The sequence below is a fragment of the Odocoileus virginianus genome, chromosome 32 (genome assembly GCF_023699985.2).
Source record: "Odocoileus virginianus isolate 20LAN1187 ecotype Illinois chromosome 32, Ovbor_1.2, whole genome shotgun sequence".
NCBI lineage: Eukaryota > Metazoa > Chordata > Mammalia > Artiodactyla > Cervidae > Odocoileus > Odocoileus virginianus.
The window spans coordinates 29,724,772-29,751,561 of record NC_069705.1 but is presented as its reverse complement, the minus strand read 5'-3'; the positions used below and the strand labels follow the sequence as shown (position 1 = coordinate 29,751,561).

Genomic DNA, 26,790 nt, shown 5'->3' with positions numbered 1-26,790 from the left:
AAAGGACATCTTTTCATCACCTGAGGCCTCACTATGGAAGGGGTAATGGCAACCACTTTCAAAAGGACTTATGCCAGCGGATCCAGGACTGTTGTATTCAGTGCTCCTGACCCCGAGGCAGGCTACTGCTGACCCACGCCTCCATCGGAGACTCCTGGACACTCATGGGCATGTCCAGCTCAGTCTATTGTGAGGTCACGGCTCCTTTCTCCTGGGTCCCCGTGCACACAAGGTTTTGTTTGTGCCCTCCAAGAGTCTGTTTCCCCAGTCCTGTGGAAGTTCTGCCATCAAGTCCCACTGGCCTCCAGAGTCAGATTCCCTGGGGGTTCTCAGTCCGTCTGCCAGATCTCCAGGTTGGGAAATCTGTTGTGGGCCCTGGAACTTTCCCATCAGTGTGAGAACTTCTTCGTATAATTCTACTCTGGCTCATTTGCTCAGTGGCTTTATGGTGGAAATAATGCCAACCTCCTCCAAGAGGTTTTATGCCACACATGGAGCCTCTGAGGTCTACTGCAGTCAGAGCTCCTGTCGGTGAGGCAGGCAACTGCTGCCCTGCGCCTCCGCAGGAGACACCCAGATGCTCAAAGGCAGGTCTGGCTCAGTCTCTTCTGGGGTTCCTGGGTCCGAGTGCACACAAGTTTTTGTGTGAGCCTTCCAAGCACTTCTGGTGGGTATGGAATTTGGTTCTAAACATGATTTCACCCTCCTACCATCTTATTGGGGCTTCTCCTTTGCCCTTGGACACAGTCCTTCCACAGGACTGGAAAAGGTCAGTTTTCATTCCAATCCCCAAAAGAGGCAATGCCAAAGAATGTTCAAACTACCACACAATTCCACTCATCTCACACACTAGCAAAGTAATGCTCAAAATTCTCCAAGCTAGGCTTCAAAGTTCGAAAACTGAGAACTTCCAGATGTTCAAGCTGGATTTAGAAAAGGCAGAGGAATCAGAGATCAAATTGCCAACATCCGTTGGATCATCGAAAAAGTAAGAGAATTCCAGAATCATCTACCTCTGCTTCTTTGACTACGCCAAAGCCTTTGACTGTGTGGATCACAAAAAAACTGTGGAAAATTCTTTAAGAGATGGGAATACCAGACTACCTTACCTGCCTCCTGAGAAATTTGTATGCAGGTCAAGAAGCAACAGTTAGAACCGGACAGACTGGTTCAAAATTGGGAAAGGAGTATGTTAAGGCTGTATATTGTCACTTTGCTTATTTAACTTAGATGCAGAGTACATCATGCAAAATGCTAGGTTGGATGAAGCTCAAGCTGGAATCAAGATTGCAGGGAGAAATATCAACAACTTCATATATTCAGATAACACCACTTTTATGCCAGAAAGTGGAACTAAAAAGCCTCTGAATGAGAGTGAAAGAGGAGAGTGAAAATGCTGGTTTAAAACTCATGTTCAAAAAATGAAGTTCATGACATCTGGTCCCATCATTCATGGCAAATAGATGGGGAAACAATAGAAACAGTGACATATCTGGGCTCCAAAATCACTGCAGATGGTGACTGCAGCCATGAAATTAAAAGACACTGGCCCCTTAGAAGAAAAGCTATGACCAACCTAAGTAGCATATTAAAAAGCAGAGACATTACTTTGCCAAAGAAGGTCTGTAGAGTCAAAGCTATGATTTTCCCAATAGCCATATATGGATGTGAGAGTTGGACTATAAAGAAAGCTGAGCAGCGAAAAATTTATGCTTTTGAACTGTGGTGTTGGAGAAGACTCTTGAGAGTCCCTTGGACTATAAGAAGACCAAACCAGTCAATCCTAAAGGAAATCAGTCTTGAATATTCATTGGAAGGACTGAAGCTGAAGCTGAAGCTCCAATACTTTGGCCACTTGATGCAAAAAGCTGATTCACTAGAAAAGACCCTGATGCTGGGAAAGATTGAAGGCAGGAGGAGAAGGGGACAACAGAGGGTTAGATGGTTGGATGACATCACTGACCCGATGGACGAGTTTGAGCAAACTCTGGGAGATGGGGAAGGACAGAGAAGCCTGGCGTGCTGCAGTCCATGGGGTCGCAAAGAATTGGACATGACTGAGCAACTGAACTGAAGTGCTGACTACTGGATCACTTTCCATGAATCTTCCTTCCTCCGTGTGCACACAGAAGATTCAGTTCCCGGTCTCCTTCTGCACTCACTGGCTGGCGATCCATCCTTCAGCAAAGCTCTGTTGATTTCTTGGGGAAAAGCTGCAAAGTTTCAGCCCTCACAGAGACCTCCCTTCCCCCACCAAGTCTCACTCCTTTATCTGCTGAAGGCCTACCCTTGGGGGTCTGTGGACCTTGAACTGCCCCAAGAAGGAGATTGAAATGAGGTTCCATTTCCTTTTCTTTACTATGCAGGATTTCACATACCAATTCACGTAACATTTGCGGAAGAGGTCTTAGGAATATTTATGCAAGGCTCCCCAGGAAAGCATTTGACTGCCACGGACTTGAGTCATGGGTTCCTGACACTTTCCAAGGAGTGCCTCTGATCCGTGACCATTTGCAACAGTGATGCAGGGCTGTGGTGTCCCTGAGGTTTTTTAAATAGGCCTAGGATGAATGAGGGGAGAAGGAAATGGCAACCCACTCCAGTGTTCTTGCCTGGAGAATTCCAGGGATGGGGTCGCACAGAGTTGGACACGACTGAAGTGACTTAGCAGTAGCAGTAGTAGGATGAATGAGGGATGCGTGCACCCGAATTATTATCCTCAGTTCTACAGGTTAATGTGGATAAGATATGAGGAGATCAAAACCACAGTGAGATCTCTAACCTCGTGCTTGTTAGAACTGCCATCACCAAGAAGCCAAGAGATAGCAGATGCTGGTGAGGATGAAGAGAACTTGTAACCCTTATGTCCTGTTGGAAAGGCTGGAAAATGGTGCAGTCAGTATGGAAAATAGTACAGTCTCTTTAAAACGTTCAAAATAGAAGTACCACATAATTCAGCAATTCCACATCTCAGGATATATCTGAAAAAATGAAGACATTATGCTGAAGAGATATCTGTACCCCATGTTCATTGCAGCACTATCTGTTTAAGTGTCCAGTGACAGATGAACAGAGAAAGAAGTTGTGGTATATATATGTGTGTGTGTGTCTGTGTGTCTGTGTATAAATATATATGTTGTTGCTAAGTCATGTCTCACTCTTTGCAGCCCCACAGACTGCAGAATGCCGGGTTCCTCTGTCCTTCACTATTTCCTGTGTGCACATGCGTGCTTAGTCGCTTCAGTCGTGTCCGACTCTCTGGGACCCCATGCACCATGGCCCGGTCAGGCTCCTCTGTCCATGGGATTCTCCAGGCAAGAATACAGGAGTGGGTGGCCATTTCCTTCTCCAACTATCTCCTGGAATTTGCTCAAATTCATGTCCATTGAGTTGGTGATGCTATCCAACTATCTCCTATATATATATACACATATATGCATACACACATACATACATATTCAAAGGGGTTTCCCAGGTGGCACTAGTGGTAAAGAACCCTCCTGCCAATGCAAGAGATGTAAGAGACGTGGGTTCGATCCCTGGGTGGGGAAGATCCCCTGGAGAAGGAAATTGCTACCCACTCCAGTATCATGCCTGGAGAATCCCATGGACAGAGGAGCCTGGTGGGTTACACAGTCCAGAGGGTTGCAAAGAGTCAGACATGAGTGAGTGACCGAGCACACACACAGAAAAAAACTGGGAGGAAGGAATACACACACGTCTCCACATTTATTTACATGTCTGTTATCTCCACCTTCACTGAAAAAGAAAGAAGTAAGCTGGGAGGAAACAGCAGATTCAGAAATAGCAGTCAGACTCTCCCGTCGTCTTTCCACACGGCAGGATGCAGAGATGAACAGTGTCACTCCACCTGTGAGTGACAGTGTTTTTTCCTTTACAGATCTTTTTTCTGGCCGTGTCACACAGCAAGCACGATCTTAGTTCCCCCACCAGGAGTCCAACCTATGCCCCCTGCAAAGGACACGCCGAGTCCTAACCAGTGACCACCAGGGAAGTGCCCTCTTTCCAGTTCCACAGCAGGTGTGTTTAGCTGCACCTGTATGGTCCTGCTCGCCCACCCCTTCCTGGATACTGTCAGCCAGGGGAGTGTCTGATTTTTACTGACGCCAGAGTAGCAAAGGCATTCACACCCCAGGAATGCTTGCACAGAGCCAAGAACAGGGCTTAATCAAATAGGTGGAAGACTGCTTCACCCATTTGTAAGGAGAGTCTCTCAGCTTGCACCTTGGACTTTTCAAAAGAGGCCAAGAGTGCTCTCTGCTGAAACGAAAAGCCCCCTTTCTCGACACATGTTTTGCTGTCACTTGTCAACACACTTTTTTTTAAATTTTGCATTGAGAAACCAGAGCAAAACATAGGCGTGAACTTTGTAGCTATTTAACTCAAAAACCAAAGACCAGCCAGATGGCTCAGAAGCCAACAGTGGTTGGATGACCACGACTTCTAGCTATGTGTTTGCAAACACACATGTATGTTACGTTGTGTACATTCACATAGAAAGCCACTGTAGTACATACAACCTTTCTACGTTCAATGATAATCAATACTGGCCCTGTGATACATTTTTCTGCCTTCACAGAGTTAAATGGAAATCCACCAAGGGATTTAGCTAATAGGTGGCTCCAGTGAGTATATTTAAGTCAAGAAATTCTCAATATGAGACTTCTCTGGGCATGGAGCCCAAATTAGTGTTATGGAGCTCAATCTCTCATATTTATTTTCAAGTAAATTCTTTATAAATTATCATTCTATTATCCATGATATAAACTTTGAAGGGTCAATATATAAGAGAGAAAAAAACAGAAGGCTGTGCAACTTACAATCACAATGGCAGAAAAATGGAGTTTTCATGCCAGTTACAATATAAGAGCCAGAAGAGCAGGAGGATTTTCTAGGCTTTATGGCAGCTCAGAGTCCATCTGTTTCATCTGCTATTTGGCTGTCTGAACGGTTGGACTTTATTTCCTCTACATCATCCTGAACTTTTAAGAACAAACAAAAACTTTTAGCCAAGGATTGGGCACAGATGTGTTGCATTACATATTTAAATAGGCTTTATGTGCACCTCCTCTATAAATCTTAGATAATTTATTGTATTTGGGCTCCAGAAGCCTATTTGTCTGAGTCTTTAACCTGCCAGTTCAGTGTCCAGCACAAAACAGCTATTCAAGGCAAATATTGTTTATTAACACATATACATGCAATCTGGAAAGGTGGTACGGATGAACGAACCTATCTGTAGGGCATCAGCGGAGATGCAGACATAGAGAACAGACTTCCGGACAAGGGGTTGGGGCGGGAAGAAGAGGGTGGGATGAACTGAGAGAGTAGCATTGAAACATATACACTATCGTATGTAAAAGCAGAGAGCCAGGGGAAATTTGCCGTATGACGCAAGGAGCTCAAACCCGGGGCTCTGTGACAACCTAGCATGGTGGGAGGTGGGAGGGAGGTTCAAGACGGAGGGGACATATGTATTCCTATGGCTGATTCATGTGGGTGTATGGCACAAACCAACACAATATTGTAAAGCAATTATCCTCCAAATAAAAATAAATAAAATTTTAAAATAATGAAAGAATACTGGATATTTGAAAGTCACAATCAGGCCACATAAACTGCAAAAGCAAGCAAAAGTATTTAGAAATAGTTCTTATTTAAAGATTTTTGTCCAGTGTTTTTAAAAGTTCTAATTATTCTTGTTTGTACTAAAAACATTACTTCATGGGGTTTGATTGTATCATACAGTAAACGCTGTTACATATGACATATATAATATTTAAAAATTGTCCATAGGACATGTATTTCATGGCAATCATAGAATACTAGCCCATGTTGCACGCACTGTGTTAAATTTCTATCAAGGTGGAATCATAGATCTGGAAGAAATCTCAAGTTAGCAAATGGTTCAGCCTGCTCCCATGCAGGTGGACCAACCAATCTCCTATAAGAGGCGATGGCGATCTCTGCACATTTAGAGATCTCTCCATAAAGCATCCTCTGAAGGCCAGGGGAAGGGAGACTCCAACAGGGCAGCTGATGGCCCACTGTTGGCTTCAAGGCTGTTGAGTAGGTTGGACAGACACAGTCTCATTGGAGGAAGCCTGTCCTTGTTCCTTTTGTGGGAGAGTTTTTTGCCTCATCCTAAATATCCTGGGGTCACTGCCTGGAACCTAGCTTTACTGAATGGGGGAAACCAGGTCTGGCCCAGTGGACCAAGCTGTCCAAAGTAAGGTGCCAACTGGGGAATCAGGGCAGCTGCCAGACTAGACTTCAGCACCTAAGAATGAATGAGGTCGTCTGTGGAGGTGTGTGCCTTTGAGGTCCTCTTACAGTCTGGGTTAGAAGGCCGTGGCGGCAGACACGGCATCAGGCAGAGACAGCAGAAGCGCATGGACCACAGCAGTGGGCACGCCTCCTGGACAGAACTGCTGTTGGGTGAACCCAGTTAGCAGGCCGAGAGCACCTAGAGGCCCGTCTACAGAACACAGAGACACCCTCTCATCATGTCAACTGTTAGAACCTGTGGGATTCTCACTTACGAAGGTGACTCAGTGAACATGGAGAGGTTAATGCCGTTGAAAGAATTTCTCACCTTTTCCGAAGGAAGGGGGGTACACGGGAGCACGTGGAGAAGCACGAGGTTTGGTCAGAGCAGACGCAGGAGTGGGGAGACCGCAGGCCACAACCTTTACTGGGGCTTCCCTGGGAAAGACAAGGTTTAGGGTTGGCTTGACTAATTCGAGCACCGGCTTCAAAGCGTAGGGGCTGTCCCTGGTTGTCTGGTATGCCGCCCTGGACTGATACAGAGCCGGGGAAATGCTGGCTTGGTGTGTGAGTTAAATAAAGGACGTGGTCGGGGATATGCATTTGGGACTGGGCGGGGGGGTTGTGGCATGAATTTCACACCCCCCACAAAAGTTGGATCACAGTGGAGATGGAAACAATTTTGGCTATTTGTCTGGCTCTGGGATGGCTGAATGCCAAGTGGATAAACACAGAATCTAAGCGAACACAATCACAACGCTTTAATATACCCCATTGTTTTGCCCTTTGGGAACCTCTTTTTTTACATTTATGTTATTTATTTGGCTGCGCTGGGTCTTAGTTGCAGCATGCAGGATCTAGTTCCCTGACCAGGGGCCGAACTTGGGCCCCTTGAACTGGAAGCCTGGAGGCTTAGCCACTGGACCACCAGGGAAGTCCTTTTGGGAACTTCTTTACTTTCTGGGCCTACGAGGTGATCCAGACACCTCTTGTATTTTCCCTGCTCTAACCCTAGAAGCAGCAGCCTCTTCAAGGATCCCTGGTTGCTTTTATTGGAACATGGTGTTGGAAACCAAGCGGCAAATGCTGGTCCTCAGTACTGCGTCTTTAGTAGCAAGTTCTTACCACTGAGGTGCCATTGTTTCCAGGTCCTCTGATGAGACAAGCCAGGAAATACATGTGTGTGCATAAACCCAAGGATATACGTGCATACTTCTTTTTTTTTTTTGTAAATATTTATTTGGCTGTGTCGGGTCTTGGCTGTGTTGGAGAATCTTCCGTCGTGATGCATTTTGATTCCCTAGTTGTGACGTGTAGGCTCGGGAGTTGCGGTGCCCAGGCTCCAGAGCACGTGGGTTTCAGTAGTCAAGGCACGCACGTTTAGCGGCTCTGCGGCATGTGGCATCCTAGCTTCCAAAAAGGGATCAAACCCTGCATTGCAAGGCAGATTCCTAACCACTGGGCCACCAGAGAAGTCCCACATGCATATTTCTAATTATCTGTATCTACCTATCATCTCTCTGCCTATATTAAACTGAACATGAATTCATACTGACGCCTACAATACTATTTTAGAACAATGGGGTTCACTCTAGATTTCCCCCTTGCTTATTTGTAACTTCTTTTTTTTTTCTCTGACAATGAGAAACCTGGCTCAGGTCTACCCAAACCACCGCTGATAATGAATCAATTTTGAATGAAGACAGAAAATAAAGAAGCAACGTGCTCTTCATAACAACTGTCCATGCTAACCACCACTCTGCTGTGATGTGGTGGAGAACATGGGTCCTGGGATCAGCCCCCTGGGTGTGAGTTCCAGCTTCATCACTTAAGAGCTGTGTTGTCTGTGGATAAACCAGTTAAGTGATCTATGTCTCAGCTTCCTCCCTTCTCAAGAGGATTTATGAAAGGACATAGCTCACAGGGTTGATGGAAGAGAAAAGAAGTTAATAGAAGAAAAGCGCTTAAGATAGAACCCAGCTCATGGTACATGCTCAGTAATTAACTTTTTAAAAAAAGTATACACCAGAAGATTTATTTGACCAAAATCTCCAATAGCCAAGAGTGACCCGACGACTTCCAATTTTAAGCGTTTTGTAAATACAGTTCGTAAATCAATCTAATACCAAAAAAAAAATTCACTTCAGTATGGAAAATTTTCAGTGGTTTAATATTTGTTCAAGATGAATCAATGCATTCCTCTGCAGCAAACCCTTTAACCATAACTTCTCCAAATTACACATCATTCCTTTAGCATGCTGTCATGATATCTACTTTCAATCCTCTTTTATCATTATTACTGTTTTCCACTGGACTTATTTCCTTTTTGCTGAGAAAGTTGATTTTTTTTTTATTTGAAGTCTGATCTTCCTTCAGGTCTGAAGTTTTTATTTTATTATGTACCAGTCCATCACTTTAATATTCCCAATGAGAAAGCAGCACATGGGTATTAGTATGCAACCTTGACATTTTAGGAATATTTTAAATCTCTGCACTGGCAGTTTCTTTAAAAATGTAAAAAAATATCTGAAATATTTAGCTTTTGCAAAGATATAAAAGACATGTCTTGAATTTATCATTCAGATATATCTTATTTGAGCATTATAGCTGCTCTGTAGACTGCCCGTACTTTTTCTTCTAAAGTTCACGGCTATTGGTTCATAATTAAACAAGGTCTTGTACAGTCAGGTGAAATCAAAATATTATAGAACTGGAGACAACATGCAAAGTCGATCACAGCAATACTTACAAAACTCACTTAGTCTAAGGAGTAAACTGGATGGAACTTATTCAAGAGAAGCTCAGGATTACTGTTAAACACAGATTCCCCTACCCGCTTCTCCAGGACAGTCTTATGCAATAGACCTGAGCCTGCAAATTGGAATTTACATTTGGAAACACTTATTTTAATCTAAGATCCTGATTTTATAAGGAAACTGGGTCCCAGGGAAGAAGTTCCCTCCGCCCCACCTCCATCCACCCACCCAGCGTTTGGGAAGCGCCGCCTCCTATTTAGGGCTCTGTTGAAAGTTTGGGGACAGTGCGCTGCTGCTACGCATGGCCGGTGGAGTTGCACCTGGGTACAGCCTTTCAGACAGACGGTTTAGCAATACATGTCAAAATATTAAATGCGCTCTACCTTTTGATCCTATGATTCCAGATGAAAACGGAATTTCTGAAATTGTCACTCAGACCACTTGCATCAGAAGCAGCTGTTGAGGTTGTGGATTTCATCATCTCGTGTCAATCGACTGAGTCATAACCTCTGGGGGTGGGACCCAGTAGTCTGCATTTTTAACAAGGTTACCAAGAGGTGAACAAGTCACAGAAGCTGGGAGAAATGCTGCCCTTACAGGCGTGAGGGTCAGAGTCCTGGGGGGCAGGGGTGCGATGCGGGCATCCACACAGAGGGGCAGCTGCCCCCACCCCCGGGATGGGACCGGGAGCATCGGAGGCCCAGGAGGGTAAGAGAAGTGTGTGCTTGCGTGGGGAGGAAGACGGGCAACGCGAAAATGCGGTCCTCAGGGGGCGGCCCCCACACCTGGAGGGGGTGGGCCAGGCACGAGGCACGCGGGCCGCCTGGGGCGGGGTGGGACCACCAGGGAAGGCGCCTCTGCAACCTTGTCGGTTACACTCCTGGGTGTTGATTACATCCAGAAATACGGTGAGGACAGGAGAGTCAGTTTCCTCCCAGGTCGAGAAGGGAGTGAACAAACACTGAAAGGAAAGGAGACTGGAGTGAATGCTGTGATGCTGGCTGTGACGTGAAGGAACTCCTGTGACCGAGAAAGAGATAGGCATGTAAATATGTTTACTAGGAGGGCTGGGGTGGCTCTCCGACAGCGATGAGTTCACCTAAGTGCCCAAATGCCAGTTTATAAATACTGCTCCTTGCCCACAAAAAGGAACTGGGTGGGGTCCCTGGAGAAATAGCGGAGTTGGGCGCTGGGGCTGAGAAAGGATGAAAGGAGCCTGGAAAGTCTTCTTGTGCCAGAAAACAAGGAAGTGCCCAAAGAAAGATGGAGCTACGTCAGAGGACACAGGAAACAGACCGCAGGCGCTCCCGTCCTCGGCCAACTCTAAGACAATTTGAGCATTAAAAAAAAAAAGATGGTGTAGTTGCCAGAAGCTCAGGGGAGGGGAACATGGGTACAGAGTCTGAGGAAGATGGGGGTCCTGGAGATGGACGGTGGTGATGGTTGCAGAACAGTGTGAATGTTCTGAGGGCCACTGAACTGTACACTTAAAAATGACTAAAATAGCAAGTGCTGTATTTATTTTGGCATAAACATGATGGAATGGAGTATAACACACAGAATAAAAAATAATCCATAGGTCCCTAATGATCAAAAAAAATTTTCTAATGACAATAATAAGGGCAAAAAGAGATAGGGAAAGGTTTTCACATAAAATGCTGGCTGAGGGACTTTCTTGGTGGTCCAATGGTTAAGAATCTGCCTTGCAATTCAGGGGATGCAGTTTCAAGCCCAAGTCGGGGCAACTCACCCCTCAACTAGAGAGGCCATTTGCCACAACGAGCACTCTAGAACCTGTGCTCTGCAACTAGAGAAAAGCCTGTGCACCACAACAAAGAGCCAGTGTGAACATTTAAAAAATAAAATGAAAACAGAGCCAGATTTTAAAAGCTGGCTGACAAATGGAAGGGAAACACACCCCATTTTGGAACCATCGGTGTAATAACTGATGTATATAAGCATGGAAAAAAGAAAGCTGAGAGCCGAAGAATTGATGCTTTTGAACTGTGGTGTTGGAGAAGACTCTTGAGAGTCCCTTGGACTGCAAGGAGATCCAACCAGTCCATCCTAAAGGAGATCAGTTCTGGGTGTTCATTGGAAGGATTGATGTTGAAGCTGAAACTCCAGTACTTTGGCCACCTGATGCAAAGAACTGACCCACTGGAAGAGACCCTGATGCTGGGAAAGATTGAAGGCAGGAGGAGAAGGGATGACAGAGGATGAGATGGTTGGATGGCATCACTGACTCAAAGGACATGAGTTTGGGTAAACTCCTGGAGTTGGTGATGGACAGGGAGGCCTGGCGTGCCGCAGTCCATGGGGTTCCAGAGTTGGACACGACTGAGTGACCGAACTGAACTGACTGAAGCGTGGATCTTGGATAAATGCCAAATCCAGCGGGTAAGTGGTTTGCTTGGGAAAAGGATATGCATGTAGTCTCCAAGTATCACCTCACAGATGGTTACTAGTTATCGAGAAGAGGCCTTTACACAAGTATCATGTATACACCTGTCAGACACCACCCTGGGTGACTGGGTCACACACGGGGACGTCAGAGGTCTCCTGATGTGATGAGGTGGGAAGTATGAACCTAACCGTGGTGTTTTCATGACAAAACTTTTCATCTTGAAGAAGTCATCAGAAACCAGACTGGGGGATATTCTGCAAAACTGTTAGCCTTGACTCTTGGTCACTGTCATGGAAGAATTTTTAAAGAATAAAAACTCTTTGTCACTGTCATGGAAGAATTTTTAATGAATAAAAAAGAATAAATAACCTGGCAGTCCAGTGGTTAGTCTTAACCATTCCCCTGATCCCTGAGCTAAGATCCCACATGCCTTGGGGCCAAAAACCCAGAACATAAACAACAGAAACCATGTTGTAACAAATTCAATAAAGTCTTTAAAAATGGTCCACATCCAAAAAAAAAAAAAAAAACTTAAAAAAAAGAAAAAGCAGAAGGATGTTCAAGATTAAAGGAAATGAAAGAGACAGGACAATTCAGTGCTACACGACGTCCTTGACTGCATCCTGTTTTTTTCTTTAAAAAAAAAAAAAAAAAAACAACCCCAAATAGCTATACAGGACATTTTAGGGTAATCAGGGAGATTTGGGTATGGACTGTATGTTAACTAATCCTTATTATATCAATTTTAACTAGGGGGGGTTGATAATAATGCTATGGCTATAGCAGAGAATGTCCTTATTTTTACTTTTATTCATGGTTGAATAAAAAATAATCTTTATCTATAGACAGAGACATAAAAGTAATGTGGCAGCATGTTACTATCTCCTGGTGAATCTAGAAGACAGTTACATAGGTATTCATTTTATCATGCTCTCAATTTTTCTATAGTTTTCACGTTTTTCAAAATAAAAAGAATCCAACTGTCTTGGACATGTCTCAAGAAGTAAACGGCTCCAATTTCTTATTGTTTAAATATTAACATAACACTATTACAACAGTAATAACAAGATTCCACATATTTAAAGACATAAAAACAGGAACTTCCCTGGAAGTCTTTATATGAATGAAATCTTTCTGAACAAATTCTTTTGTTTCTTGCTTCTTTTGTTGTGATTGTTCAGTCACCGAGTCAGGTCCGTCTGTTTGCAGCACCATGGACTGGAGCACGCCAGGCCTCCCTGTCCCTCTCCATCTCCTGGAGTTTGCCCAAGTTCAAGTCCACTGCATCAGTGATGCCGTCCAGCCATCTCATCCTCTGATGCCCTCTTTTCCTTCTGCCCTCAATCTTTCCCAGCGTCAGGGACTTTTCCAATAGTCAGCTATTCACAACAGGTGACCAAAATACAGGAGCCTTAGCTTCAGCATCAATTCTTTTTTGTGTAGCTATAGTTGATCCTTTTATCTTCACCCTATTGTGTTGTTTAAACAAACCACATGATGTATTTATCCACTACAGTCTTTATCAGACATTTGCATGCTTCATTTTTGGGCTATTGTAAATAATAAGCCCTAAACATTCTGGTACATGGATCTAACACATGTATGTGTGAAGTTCTCTAGGGCTACACCTGGGAATGGAATCCGTAGGTCATAGGATGTGGATATCCTCCATTTTCTTAGATATGGCCAAAATGTGTCTGTACCAGTCTGCATTCCCACCCATCACTGATGACAATTCCTGTTGCTCCACACACTTACCAACACCTGATATTATTACATTTAAGTTTTTTGCCAAGGTAGTGGCCGCATGGACCGAGGAGCCCGGTGGGCTGCATTCCATGGGGTCGCAAGAGTCGGACACGACTTAGCAACTAAACCACCACCACCAGCAGCTGCATGCGTATTTCTCATTGTGGTTTTCGTTTTCATTTCACTGGTTCTTAATGATGCTGAGCACCTTTCCATGTTTATTGGCAAAACCTATTTCTTTTTGTGTGTGTGTGTGTGTTTTTCTTTTTTTATTTATTTATTTTTTATTTATTTATTATTTTTTTTTCCATTTATTTTTATTAGTTGGAGGCTAATTACTGTACAACATTGCAGTGGTTTTTGTCATACATTGAAATGAATTAGCCATGGATTTACATGTATTCCCCATCCTGGTCCCCCAAAACCTATTTCTTTGAACATGCTTTATTACACAGACCATTTTTCCTCTTTATTCAATTTGAAAATCCACAAATCAAATGCATTTGGGAGATTATATTGTAGTTAATTTCTCAAAGCCAAATTTACAGCATTGAGTCAACATCAGGAAATCAAGAACTAAGAGGAAGAAAGAAGATGAAGAGGAGAAAGAGAGACTGATCAATAATAAGTAGAAAAGAAAGATTTTAGTGGAAAATCTGAGGGATAGGAAAAGAGATGTAAAATTGTTTTAAAAGATAGGGATGAGGGACTGTAATCCCATCGTTTATTTTTTATTTCTTTATTTACTTATTGGCCCTGCTGTCAAGCACTTGTGATCTCAGTTCCCCAACCAGGATCGAACCTAAGCCCCCTGCATTGAAAGCAGGGGTCCCAGATTTCATCTTTTTTTTTTTTTTCCGGATTCCATCTTTTAAAGCTGTTTTTCATGGATTATAAAGTTGGAATGGGGGGAAAATGCAAATTAAAGATGGTAAAAGGAAAATGGAAACTTACATTATTATGTAAGGAAGAATGTAAATGGATATTTATTCTAACAGTCTACCCCACAGAGCATATAAGAGGTCCCTTCTGAGTGCCTCACACATACAAACATGGCATTTGAACTTTTGTTCCTCTGCACTAATAAGACAGCTATTACATGTTTCCTATCCTTTTAGCAATCACGGGGTTTGCTCACTGTGGCTCTCCATATGCAGTGAAACAGGTAGAATCTAACCTGTCTGAGGCTGCTTACTACTGAACTGGAATGATGGTTGCTGCCTAAGGTGTTGGGATTGTAATTAAGTGGAAGGGAAGTGGCTTGGTAACTGAGCTTTCTGGTTTGGTCTGGCACTCAGAATTCTTAAAAGGTCATCCGCCTCTTTTTTTTTTTTTTTGTCTTTTTAAAATTTTTATTTTTTTGGCTGCACTACTGGCTTCCTGACCAGCAACTGAACCCACACCTCCTGCACTGGATCACCTGGGAAGTCCCTCACATGCCTGTCTTTTTAAGGACTGTCTAGACACTATCGTTTAGGAACTGTGGATTAGGGTTACCTATTCATAGTAACTAATAGAGGTAGAGATGTTGTTTAACACTTCAGATGCAGAAAAGCAAAAACAAAAAAGTCACTAGTTCGATCTAGGGGAAAAAAAGTTTGTTATTTAGAAGTTCCGGTTTATATAATCCCTGACTTTCTGGAGAGACAGGGGATATTAAAATATTAAAAACCAGTTCCTCTTGTCCTACACGTGAGTTGACTCAATAGCTTAACGATAAAGGTTATAACAATAATTCATTCAGAGGTGTATTACATGCTAGTAATGAATTCTTACACATATCCTTGAAAATGGAGACCACATTTTACAAAGAAATAAACTAAATCATATCAAATTACTGAAGAGTTCTAGGCCAAACACAGGATTACAGGTGGGTTATTTAATTCTATTAGACTTGGATATTTCCTTCCCAAGATTCAGTCCCAAATCCTTAGCCCTTTACAGAATTTTCAGATGGGTGACATTCAATGATATACTCACAATCCTGACCTTTTGAGTCTTGACCTTTAACTTTCTGCTGGGGTATCTCTAATTTCTAAAAATCAAAGCCCGTATCAGATCCCCTTTTGGACTTCCTCATTTATTTTAGCTCTTTGAGTCTCTCCTGATGGCCTAAAATCTTGGAATCAGACCAGGTTCCTCCTTCTGGTCTAGTCACCACTTAATCTAATCAGGAGCAAATTCTTGCCGGATCATTCCTTTCCATGCCCTCCTCACTTTATTTCTAATCCAGGCTTTTATCTCTCTCATACCTATACTATCACGCCACCCTCCTAACTAGGCGGCTCCAGCCAGTCTTGGGTTCTCGCACGCCAGATTCAGCCTGGAGTTTCAGCACCCATGTCCTTCTGTAAGCCCACTGGCCCTGCCAGGCTGGTCCATTTTGGAATCAGGTCCTTGCATCTCAACCCCATCCATTTGCCTAACCAATCATTTTTGTCATGTATACTGCCTTGATGAGACCTTCCTTTGCGACAGCCCCCACTCTCTTAATTTACTGTCTGAATGCTCTCCCTTGACACTAAGGAAGCATACACAAGACTGTGTTCTTTAAATTTTATGACTGGCTCCATCTCCAATGAAGTCAGCAAGAAAAAAAATAAAAGCTGTTTTTCATGGATTATAAAGTTGGAATGGGGAAAAATGCAAACTAAAGATGGTGAACGGAGAATGGAACCTTATGTAAGAAAGAATGTAAATGAATTCCTTACAAGCAAGTGTCTTTTGCACCTTACTTTTTTTCCAGTACACGTATATATACTGGATTAAAAAGAATCCTGGGCATCCTTCCTTATCAGCAAACACATTGTTGCGCGAGGCTTTCTAAATGCCCGCTGAGTATGAATATTTCATTTGCTTAGTCCTTTAATGACGGACACTGGTGATTTTTTCAGCTTTATTATTATCAAGCATGCTACAATGAACATTTTTGCATATCTAGAGGAACTTTAATATCCATAGGTAAAGTAGTAGCCCTGAGGGACCTCACTGGTGGCCCTGTGGTTGAAGATTCACCTGCCAATATAAGGAGCCCAGGTTCTCTCCCTGGTCTGGGAGGAGTCCACATGCCTTGGGGCAACTAAGCCTGTGTGCCATCACTACTGAGGCCTGCCTGCGCTGCACCAAGAGAAGCCGCCACAATGAGAAGAGCAGCAGAGAGTAGCCCCTACTCTCTGCAACTGGAGAAAGTCCTGGCGCAGCAACGAAGACCCAGTGCAGCCAAGACTAAATAATTTTACATATCGTAGAACTAGGATTGCTAAATATGTATATATACTGGATTAAAAACATATATTTCAATTTGGACAGATATAACTAATTCTCTGTTGAAATAATTTTCACTCTCCACTCTCGTTTTTGATACCACTCAATTTCCGGCCACCCAGGATCTGACATGGGAGCTTTGTTTAATGGCAGCTCATCCCCACCGACCATCAGTATCGGAAACATGGAAAGCTGGGAGACAAGGGAATTGAAGGCCAGAAAACCAGAATAATCTGGGATCCGGGGCAAGAGACAACATCATCCTTCTGAACTGGAGCCAAATGAAATCTAAATGTAGCATCTATAAAATAGTGGATAATCTTCATGTTGATTTTATTTTTACAGATGTGAATATAAACAAAATGAAATGTCATCGTCTTAACCCCTAGGGATTCTCTGAAGGGGTGGTACTATGTAAACTGAGTGAACTCAGAACAGCAGAATGAAAACGCGATCGCGACAAAAACCCTGCAGCGGAGGGACTTTGCTTTCTATTATCTGAACTGCTTTTGTGTGGGAGACCTGAGTTCAATCCCTGAGTTGGGAAGATTCCCTGGAGAAGGGAACTACTATCCACTCCAGTATTCTGGCCTAGAGAATTCCATGGACTGTATAGTCAGTCCACTGGGGTGGCAAAGAGTCAGACTAGACTGAGCGACTTTCACTTTCACTGATGTCTTAGATTTATGGGACACTAAACAACCATTGACAGCTGTGTGCTATTTTGAATTCCTCATCGGTTTTAGAAGTTGGGTAAGGATACTGACTTATCTGAAAGTTTATCAAATTTGAAATTAACTGAGAAGTGCCATGCAGTAGTTTATCCCCGTGAAACAAACTAAATTGTGGCCATGGCAAAGTGTGTCACTTTTTTCTTTAGTAGCAGGATGCAGACATTTTAATATAAAACATGTTTTCTAACTGTTTAGGGTAGGCAAGCATATCAGAAGCAAGGTTTAAAGAATGGCTTGGCTGGGTTGCCAAACGATGTTATTATTAATAGTATACCATGACACAAATTTTGACCATGGTAATGCGGCAATTTAGAGCACTCCAAAACAAAGCTTCTCCTTCACTCAGTAGTGTGAGAGATAGGTTTTAGCCTTATCTTTTCCCCAGCATTCAGAAATACAACCTTAAGCTTACACTAGGATGGCCCATCTCACCTGGAACAGGGCGAGGCTTGCCCTGTGGGATCACTTCTTGATGAATGGAGTGAGGCTGAACAACGGAGCAAGGGGAAGGGGGCTTCCCTTTGTCACCAGTGAAGCCCGGCTTCCTGGTGCACACGAGGAAGACCTAGAAAGATAAAGAAAGCGAATTCATCTTGGCTGGCTACCTTTCCTGCCTCCTGCGCCCTCGGGTAGCTGCTGAGTGCAACCCTCTGAGCTCTCTAGAGTGTCTTGTGGTTAAAGTTTCTACTCAGATGCTCCAGGAACGGATACAACCCCTCTAAGGCCCTCGCCCGAGAAGACGGATCCAGTCCTCACCACGAAGCTGTTCCAAGCCCCCGAGCCTCCATCCTTACTCTGCGGGACCAACCTCCTCCTCGGAGATGGACCACAGAGCCCCGGAGGCCTGGAGGACCAAAGGCCGTCCCCACCTCCAGGGCGGCTGCTACACTAACGGCGGCAGCTCCGCGACCTGGGGAACCTCAGTTCACTTGACTTCCTTAGGCGAATCCAGGAGGGAAGGCGGGCGTGGCTGCAGACCCCCCCCCCCCCCCCCCCCCCCCGCCCCGAAAGCCCTTGTGCGCTGTGTCCCGCGCAAGATGGGGAAAAGTCTTTACTACGAGGCGGCAAGATTAAGCGAATTCACACCTAGAGGTGAAGAACTGATCCCCGGGGTCTTCCTGGATTTTTTTCCCCCACTATAAAAGCAGCTGCTTAGTAACCCGTAAGACTCTGAATGGTGGGGAAGGTGGTACAGACCTGGCCGGAGAGGAGTTGGGGAACTGGGAGGCTCCCCCCGAGACGGAAGGGCTGGGGGAGCGGAGGCAAGTGCTGTGGGCCCGGGCCCTGCCAGGCCTACTGCCCGTGGCCCCGTTCGGGCCGACCACGACGTAGTAGCTGCTGAATAAATACTTGTGGAATGAGAGAAAGTCCGCGTTCCTTCCCGGACACGTCCAGGGACCGGGCCGCCGCGGTTTCCTTCCAGCGCGCTCGCCCACACCTCCCCGGGCGGCGGCTGGGCGCTGGGCGGGGGACTTCCCGGGGCGGGGGCGGACGGAAGGGGCTGGATGCCCGGGGCGGGCACGTCCAGCTCGGGGCTCCGCGGGCCGAGCGGACGTGGACGACGACCAGGGTGGAGTGGTCAGCCCCTTCTCCGGGTCTGGCCCGAGTCCTCCCAGCGGGGCCCCCCCGGAGACAGGGCGGGACGCGGCGCTCTCGGACCTCGGGACTCGCCTTCGCTGTCCGCCGCGAGGCCCGCGGGGCCCCTCGGGGCTCGGAGGTCCCGGAGGGCCGGGCTCCCTTGCAGAGGCCCCCGGACGCGCTTCCCGGCGCCGGCGGGGCTTTTCATACTTTCTCCCCCACCCCTCGCCCCGGGAACCGCCCCGGGGTCCGAGACGGGGTGCGGAGCGCCGCGCAGAAGGACCCTTTTGTGCCCTCGCTGTTCGCTGGGACCTTTTGCTTCCGAAGGGAGCCTCCCACACCCCTTTCCTCTCGGGGAAAGTCTTGTGGTTTCCCTGGAAGTCGGAAAGAGGTGGAAGGAGAGCGCTGCGGAGCGCTCTCTTTAGTTTCCCGTTCCGAAACTCTTAAAATAAAATAAACCCCAAGCGTTCGGCCGTAAGGAGACTTTGGGGGTCCGGTGGAAGCAGCGAACAGTGCATTCCTCCGCCCGCCTCCCTCCCACCTGGCCCGCGGCCCCCCTCTCCCGCCGCCGCCGCCGCCGCCGCCGCCGCCGCCGCCGCCGCAGCCCGGCTCCGGCCGGCGCCCAGGCCCGCGCGAGGAGCCGCGGGAGCCGCAGGGTTAAGCCCTGGAATGTGGCGGCGAGGAACGTGCATGCAGATGAGCCGGGCGGGGGGGCGGGGCGATGGGCGGGCCAGGATAGGGGGCGTGGTGAGGCGTGGCGGGGGCGGGCCCGGGGCGTGGCTATGGGCGGGTCCATGCTAATAGCACGCAAATGAGGAGCCCCGTCGCCGCCTCGGCCGCCGCTCCGCCGAGCTTCCCGGATCCGAGCCCAGACGGCGGCGGCTCGGGCAGCCTGGGCGCCGCGACCCTCGGCGGCCGCAGGGGGACGGGGAGGAGGAGGAGGAAGAGGCGGAGGCTGCGGCGGCGATCGCGAGGAGGAGGAGGAGGCGGAGGAGGGTTCGCTCGCCGGCTCCGACGCAGACATGGTGGACTGATCCCCGGCGGGGCCAAGAGCAGGGTTTCCTGAGACGCCCCCAGTCCCCGCGCGTGGCCCCCGCCGCAGCCCCGAAGCCCTGCGGGCCCCCACCCCCTCGCCGGCGCCTGGATCGGGGGTGCGGCGGCCGGGCCCGGGCAGTCGCGTTCCCGCCGCGTCCCGCGCCCGGGTCCCCTATGGAGGCGCCGCCCGCCGGCGAGGCCGCCGACCATGCCTAGGAGGGCCGGGAGCGGGCAGCTGCCGCTACCCCGGGGCTGGGAGGAGGCCAGAGACTACGACGGCAAGGTTTTCTACATCGATCACAACACCCGGAGGACCAGCTGGATCGACCCCCGGGACAGGTGGGCGGCCGGGCCGCGGGGCGGGCGCGGGGACCCGCCTCGGGAGCGCGGCGGCGGCTGTTGTCCGGGAGACCCGGCCGAGCGGCGGCGCCCGCGGCGCGGGGGGCGTGGGGCGCGCGGGGCGTCGCCGGCCCCCGGGGGGTGCTGCCGGGAGGGGTCCCGGGGAGGAGGCGCGGGGACCATCCGCCCGAGCCGGGGCTGCGTCAGCCCGGCCAGGCGCCCTGGCCCCGGGGGGGGGGGGGGGCGCGGAGAGCCGCCGCAAGCAGGCCCCCCTTGGCCACCACCTTCCCGAGCGCCCCGGGACCTTGAGACGCTCGGGGCGCGGAGGCGAGGGTGGGATCGACACCCTGGGCGGGCGCTGTGTCCAGTTAACGGAGCCCGCCTCCGCCCGCAGTTGACCAGATGGAGGCTGGAGGGCACATTCGGCCTTGGTGGCGGGGCGGGGCGGGGCCCGGGGCCTCCCGGAGGAGGAAGGCCCGAGCGCCAGGTGGGGGGTCACCCGCTGGCCAGCCACCTGCGGCATCTCTGAGGGCCGTCTTTGGCTTCCAGCCTCGAGTGCACTTTCTTGACCCGGGGCGCGCCCGCGGGCAGGCCGGAGGCCCCGGGCGTGGAGGGGGTCGGGGCGCTGGGCCGGGGTGGTGGGTGCAACTGACTTTGCCCCTCAGATTCTGGAGACGCTTGTTTGGGGGTTTGCTGCCTGGTGTTTATCTTCACCTGAATACTTGAACTGCCTCCCAGATCTTGAAAAGGCAGATTCTGTTTTGAAATAAGAAGTGGTGACATGAACCGTGGAACTGAACCTTGGTTATTGAGGAACCAGCGGACTTGAGCTTAGCATGTGTTCCTGTAAGTTTTTAACACACTTTTTATTCCTGCTCAGAAGCGAAGAGGAAAAACATGACATTCTAAGAAGTTTAGGAGCTGAAGTTTAGCTGAATGTTCACAAACATTGTTCCTCTCTTCCATCTTTCTTTTCACCCTGAAAAAGAAAATGTCTCATAGTAAGATTTTTAGAAGAATAATAGGAAAGATTTCTAATAGTAAATTTGTAAACTGTCTATTGAGGAAATATTCCTACTTATAAATTTAAATAATGTACCATTAGGGAAAATTCCAAATCTTGGATGGTTATCATTTCTGAAATTTCTTTTCCACCTTTGTGTGTTATTCATACTTTATGTTCTCAGTTACTTTTATCCTAAGAATATTGTTTTTGAGTGCTATTAAAGAGCAGTTATAAGAAAGTCACAAGTGGCATTATAAATTTATAGAGCAGTACTTGTTAAATTATCCATGAAGGTATCAGTTTAGGTTTCCCTCTTGAAATGAGAAGACATCTGTGCTTAGGTCGCGTCTTGCTCCAGCCTGGCTGCCTGTTGCTGGCCTGATGAAAGTTATGACAAGCATCACACCTTCACAGTCTCTCCAGGCGTGTTAGTTGTTGTCATAAACTTCACGCTCCAAGCCAGTTATTGCACTTTGAAACTACTTAACAGATAGTAAATGTCAGTGATGATGGTATGCACCCAACAGTGGCTTTTAAGGCACCTGTATAAATACTTGACTTTAACAGTCGTAGGGTCATTCTTTCTGCTTTCTGATACTTGGAGTTTCAGGTTATTGAAACTTCAATGCATTCTTGAAATATTTAGGCATTTGAGATCTCTTCTGCTTCAGTTTACATGATTTGTTAATATCATCTCTCTTGTGTTTACCAATAAGGACTACAAGACTATGTAATGCCTGGGTAAAGCAAATAGAAAGTGAAGTAAAATTATATGGCTTGGCTTATCTTTATCACCACTTCTTAAACAAGTTAAGCATGTCTTTTATTTTAAATTGTTAATGGATTAACTATTATCATGAACTCTGTTTTCAGGAAATGTGTAACCACTTCATTTGATGGGGACAAACAGTTTTGATTAAGGTGATTTGTTATTATTCCAGTTTTCCTTGAAGCTGTTGTGTCTTTAAGTATTTATAGATCTGACTGGTTATAAATATTTCTGGATTTCAATAATAAGAGTCTTAAAGATATTCTGCAAGATCAGAATCAGAGCTGATATACTTAGTTTAAATTTGGTTGTGTTTTCTTTTAGGGCAGTGAAGTGTCTGTACAGTCTTGCTCACTAGTGTAGAAGATGGTCAGAGAGGTTATTTGAAGGAACCTGTGGGCAGTTTTGTTACATACTTACCAAACATGTGGACAAAGAGTTGTCATACAGGTCAATTGGAGTGTGCCCCTTCTTTTTACAGGATCAAATGAGAAATCCTGAAAGAAAAGTGACTTGATAAACTGTGGGTCTGCAGTACTTTTTAACTTTAAAGCCATTATTATTATTTACCCATATTTATGTTCAGAAAAATAATTTTGTGTTTTTAATGGTCTATCAGAATCTGCAAGGTATTTCAGATTGCATAGGTAATTATGCAGATATCTTGGAGGAAGAATGGGGGATTTCACAGCAACAAAGTTTTATTAAATCAATGGTGATTTTAACGTATTGAAGTATTATTTTAAAATGCTTTTAAGCTTTTTGGAGGTTAATGACAATGCAGACTCTGCTGTGACATGATCAGAGCTCTCATTGCTCCACCTTTATTAGCTGAAAAAAAGCTCAGATGAGTGTCTGAATCCCTCTGAAGTTGTATTTTCACCTCTAAAATGAAGATCGTACCACGTGCCCCATAGGGGTATCTTGGGTGCCCACGATGAGGGCCCAGCTAAAGAGGAGTAGTTGTGTTGTCATTCTAGTTCAGGAGCCCACTGGTCACTCAGGGCAGCCCTGAAAAGAATAGATGTTCTAACATTCATTTTCTCAGTGTTTAGCATGTGATAGCCTCTGCACTAAGCTCTTTAACTGTGATCTCATTTTATCCTGCCAGTAGTCCTGAGAGGTGGGTGTTGTTATTATCTTCCAGTTACAGTTGGGGAAATGGAATCACAGGGACCATTGCTGTTACACGTGGAGTGGGGACTGGAAGCCAGAGAATCCGACTGTACAGTCCGTGTCCTCTGTCATCCCTCGAGACTTACTGGACATCTGGGCATGCTCAGGGGTCTTTGCATGGAGGACAGCCTCTTTGCCTCGGGTTGATTTTTTTAGGCTGATTGACCAGTCGTTTTTCTTTTTCTTTATTTTTTTTTTTTACTTTTATATAATTGTTTTCCATTCTATACAGTTTTTAAATGTTGCTTCCATGTATAGTTAATACACAGTATTGCCTCTATTCCCCATGTTCTACAATACATCTGTCAGCCTGTCTTACACTCAATAGTTTATACCTTTCACTCCCTCAGCTGTGTTGCCACCCCCTACACTGCTAACCACTAGTTTGTTTCTGAGTCTGCTTCTTTTATGTTGTAGTCACTAGTTGGTTGTATTTTTTTAGATCCCATGTACAAGTGATACCATATTTTTTTAGATCCCATGTATAAGTGATATCATATAGTATTTATCTTTCTCTATCTGACTTATTTCACTTAGTGTAATACCCTCTAGGTTCATCCACGTTGTTGCAAATGGCGAAATTTTGGGTTTTTTTTTTAATGGCTGAGTAGTAGTTCATTGTGTATATATGTATATATAAAAATATGTATAAAAATATATATATATACCACGTCTTCATTATCTATTTGTCTGTTGATGGACACTTAGATTGTTTTCACATGACCCATCTTTCTTGGTCTTCAGAGGATCCTGTCAACTATCTAGGATTCTCTGATGCCTGAGCTCGCCACACAGGGTGAATGCCTTGGGGGTGTGGGCTGGGGACCCCTCAAACTGACCCCACTGAACCACAGTGCTGGTCCAGCTAGAACTTGGCAGTTCAGTGTTCTCTTGAGCACGTTAGAAGTTCAGTTTGGGGAAGAGTTAAGGGCTCCATATGAATGTGAATAGATTACAGCTTTACTGTAACAGCCTTGACTTTTCCCTTCCTCTCCCCCTCCCCGAGTCCCAAAACTTCTCCTCCGTGTCCAGGAGTCCTTGGCAACCCTTCCCACCCCAAGTGGACCAACTGTTCTTTTGCAACTCTGCTCCCTCACTCACCTCTTACTTGGCTCAACATAGGCCCCCTTTGACCACACCAAATGGTGTTTATGGTGGGCCATAGATCATGGCCAAATGGCCCAGTGCTTTTAAAAAAAAAAAAAAAAAAGTTAGTCCATGTTTTCTCCTATTCAGTGAAGGAGAAAAAGTTGGAGTGTTGGGTTTATTTGCCTCTTGGAGGAGTAGGTGGCTAAGGCAGACAGGCATCAGGGCCAGGATGAGTGGTTTTAAAAACTTCCAGTGGAATTCTCTTCATTTTCTGTCCTCGAATTGGATGTTACAATAACTTGGTCTCATTGAATTTAAAAGATTTATCACCACATAAAGCGACTTGCTAAAGAGCCCACCTGCCAATGCAGGAGACTAAGAACTCAGGTTCGATCCCTGGGTCGGGAAGATCCCCTGGAGGAGGGCATGGCAACCCACTCCAGTATTCTTACCTGGAGAATCCCAGACAGGGGAGCCTGGTGGGCTACGGTCCATGGGGTCACAAAGAGTCGGACACCAGTGAAGCGACTTAGCACACACACAGGCAAAGCTACTTTACATTAAAACAGGCTGATGGGCCATAATCTCTGGTTTATGGCTTGCATCATACATCGACCAACTTGTACTTTCTGACTGGTGGGAAAAAATCCTGGGGATTGGGGAGGGGGGACGGGAAGAGGATGTCAGCTGGGTATCACTGGTGTCTAAGTTAACTTTGGCTCTCTACACCCAGCTTGTGGCACCTGGTTAGGCTCTGTGGAAACTCTGTTATCTTTCTTTCAAAGTCAAAGCAAGTAATTTTGCTCAACTTACTGCTGGAATGTGAATTCTTCAATATTGCTGCCTGTGTCCTCTGTATCTGGTAGGTGTTAAACGAACATTGGTTCTGTTGTTTAGTCGCTAGTCATGTCAGACTCTTTTGCGACCCCATGGACTGTAGTCTGCCAGGCCCCTCTGTCCACGGGATTTCCCAAGCAAGAATCCTGGAGTGGGTTGCCATGCCCTCCTCCAAGGGATCTTCCCAACCCAAGGCTCGAACCAGCATCGCCTGCGTCGCCAGGCAGATTCTTCACCACTGAGCCACCTGGGAAGCTACCTGGAAAGTTTGTCAAGTTAATGAAAGAATACAAGTGGAGCTACTCTCGTTTCCAATTTCTTATTGTTGGGGGTTTCAAAAACTATACCCATAACCACCAACAACCAGAGACAATTGATTTTCCAGTTAGATTAAAAATAATGAGAGCATTAAGCCGCTGCATTTTGACTAACAGCATAAATATGTGAATTACTTGTGAGAGCAAAGAATATAAAATCAACCCCAACTGTCTTGATCACAGTCGCCCTTGTCATGGATGGCTGGGGATTGTCCCTCTCCAGGCCCTGTCCAACCCTGAGTGCCAGAATGCTTACTGTGATTTGAGTGATTATGGTATTTGAAGTGTGGAAAGGTTCGTAGAAGGTTTTTTTTTTTTTTTTCTTTTGAATTTCTCTGGGAAGCCCTAATTTAAACATAACTGTGCTGTCCTCCGAAAGTTCCCAGCAGAAATACTTCTTGTTTTCAACAGTTGGCCGTGATGCTTGCTGGAGTGAGCTGTGGGTGCTGAGTACACGACTGAGATTTCTCCCCTGACTTTTACTGGTCCATAGATTGCAGTTTAATTTTGTTAGAACTCTCAGGACAAGAATTGCCTTTTCCAAGAAAGACTATTATTTATGAATAGGCAGTTGATTGATTTTTAGCAGCAAATCACTTAAGTTGTGAGCTACATAATCAGATGCTGTGATGTGTGGCCTGCAAGCCAAGATCTCACTTTCCTGTGGGTGAGCCCTGCTGGGTCGTGCTCCGCCTGACTCTGGGTCTTGGACATGTTGCCCTGTGGATGGCACATGGGTACTTTTTCTTCGTGGATGTCTAGGAAAACCACCGTAGAGGAGTGTAGCCAGCCTCATGGACCCGAGGAGGGACTTGAACCACACTAGCCCTGATGCAGTGTAAATCCCTAGAGACTGGGCCCTGGTCTTGTGTACAGCCCTAGTCCCATGAACTGGACTGAAATGGGTTGAACTGATTGCCTATTCGAATTTTGTGTTGATTTCTTCATCCATTTCTGAAGCTCCTTTAATTGGAAGAATCACCACAGAAATATGAAGAAGAGAAAAGGGATTCTTAAAGGACGTTGTGTATGAAGTTGTAGGTTAAAAACAATTCCCCAAATATATAGCTTCAGAATGTTTTCAGTTCTTGAGTGTTTTTTTTCCCCAGCTATTTATTTTTTACTGAGATAAAAACATCACATAAAATTGGCCATTTTAAAGTGCAGAGTTCAGAGGTTTGTGTTTGTTTTTTTAGTATGTTCATGGTGTTGTGCAGCTGTGATCATTATGTGATTCCTGAACGTTTTTTATCACCTCCCAAAGAAACCTGGTACCCATTAAGATCTCACTGCCCATCCTTTCTCAATCCCTAATGCCTTTGGAAACCCCTAATCTACTTTCTGTCTCTATATTTTTGCCTAACTGGGCATTATAAATGGAGTAATGAAATATATTTCCTTATGTGTCTGGCTTCTCATATTTAGCATAAGGTTTTCAAGATTCAT

General features: G+C 46.0%; 2 protein-coding genes across 4 annotated transcripts in view; one reads left to right on the top strand and one right to left on the bottom strand.

Moving 5' to 3' along the window:
* Nucleotides 1–19,279, bottom strand: part of DCTD (dCMP deaminase) — a 117,872-nt gene extending 98,593 nt beyond the window's left edge. For 2 of the 3 annotated variants that reach the window (XM_070460096.1, XM_070460097.1), the window contains exons 1-3: nt 18,396–19,279; nt 17,631–17,763; nt 6,617–6,726 (exon numbers count right to left, since the gene is read on the bottom strand). The gene's annotated coding sequence lies outside the window, so the exon portion shown is untranslated. The remainder of the gene's footprint in view (nt 1–6,616; nt 6,727–17,630; nt 17,764–18,395) is intronic. The other variant, XM_070460098.1, reaches the window with a different exon arrangement.
* Nucleotides 19,280–19,593: 314 nt separating this feature from the next.
* The window catches only part of WWC2 (WW and C2 domain containing 2), a 145,872-nt gene continuing 138,675 nt past the window's right edge, over nt 19,594–26,790 (top strand). Inside the window, exon 1 of the mRNA XM_070460094.1 lies at nt 19,594–20,150. Within this exon, the coding sequence (XP_070316195.1) occupies nt 20,020–20,150 (131 nt within the window). The 5' untranslated portion in view covers nt 19,594–20,019. The remainder of the gene's footprint in view (nt 20,151–26,790) is intronic.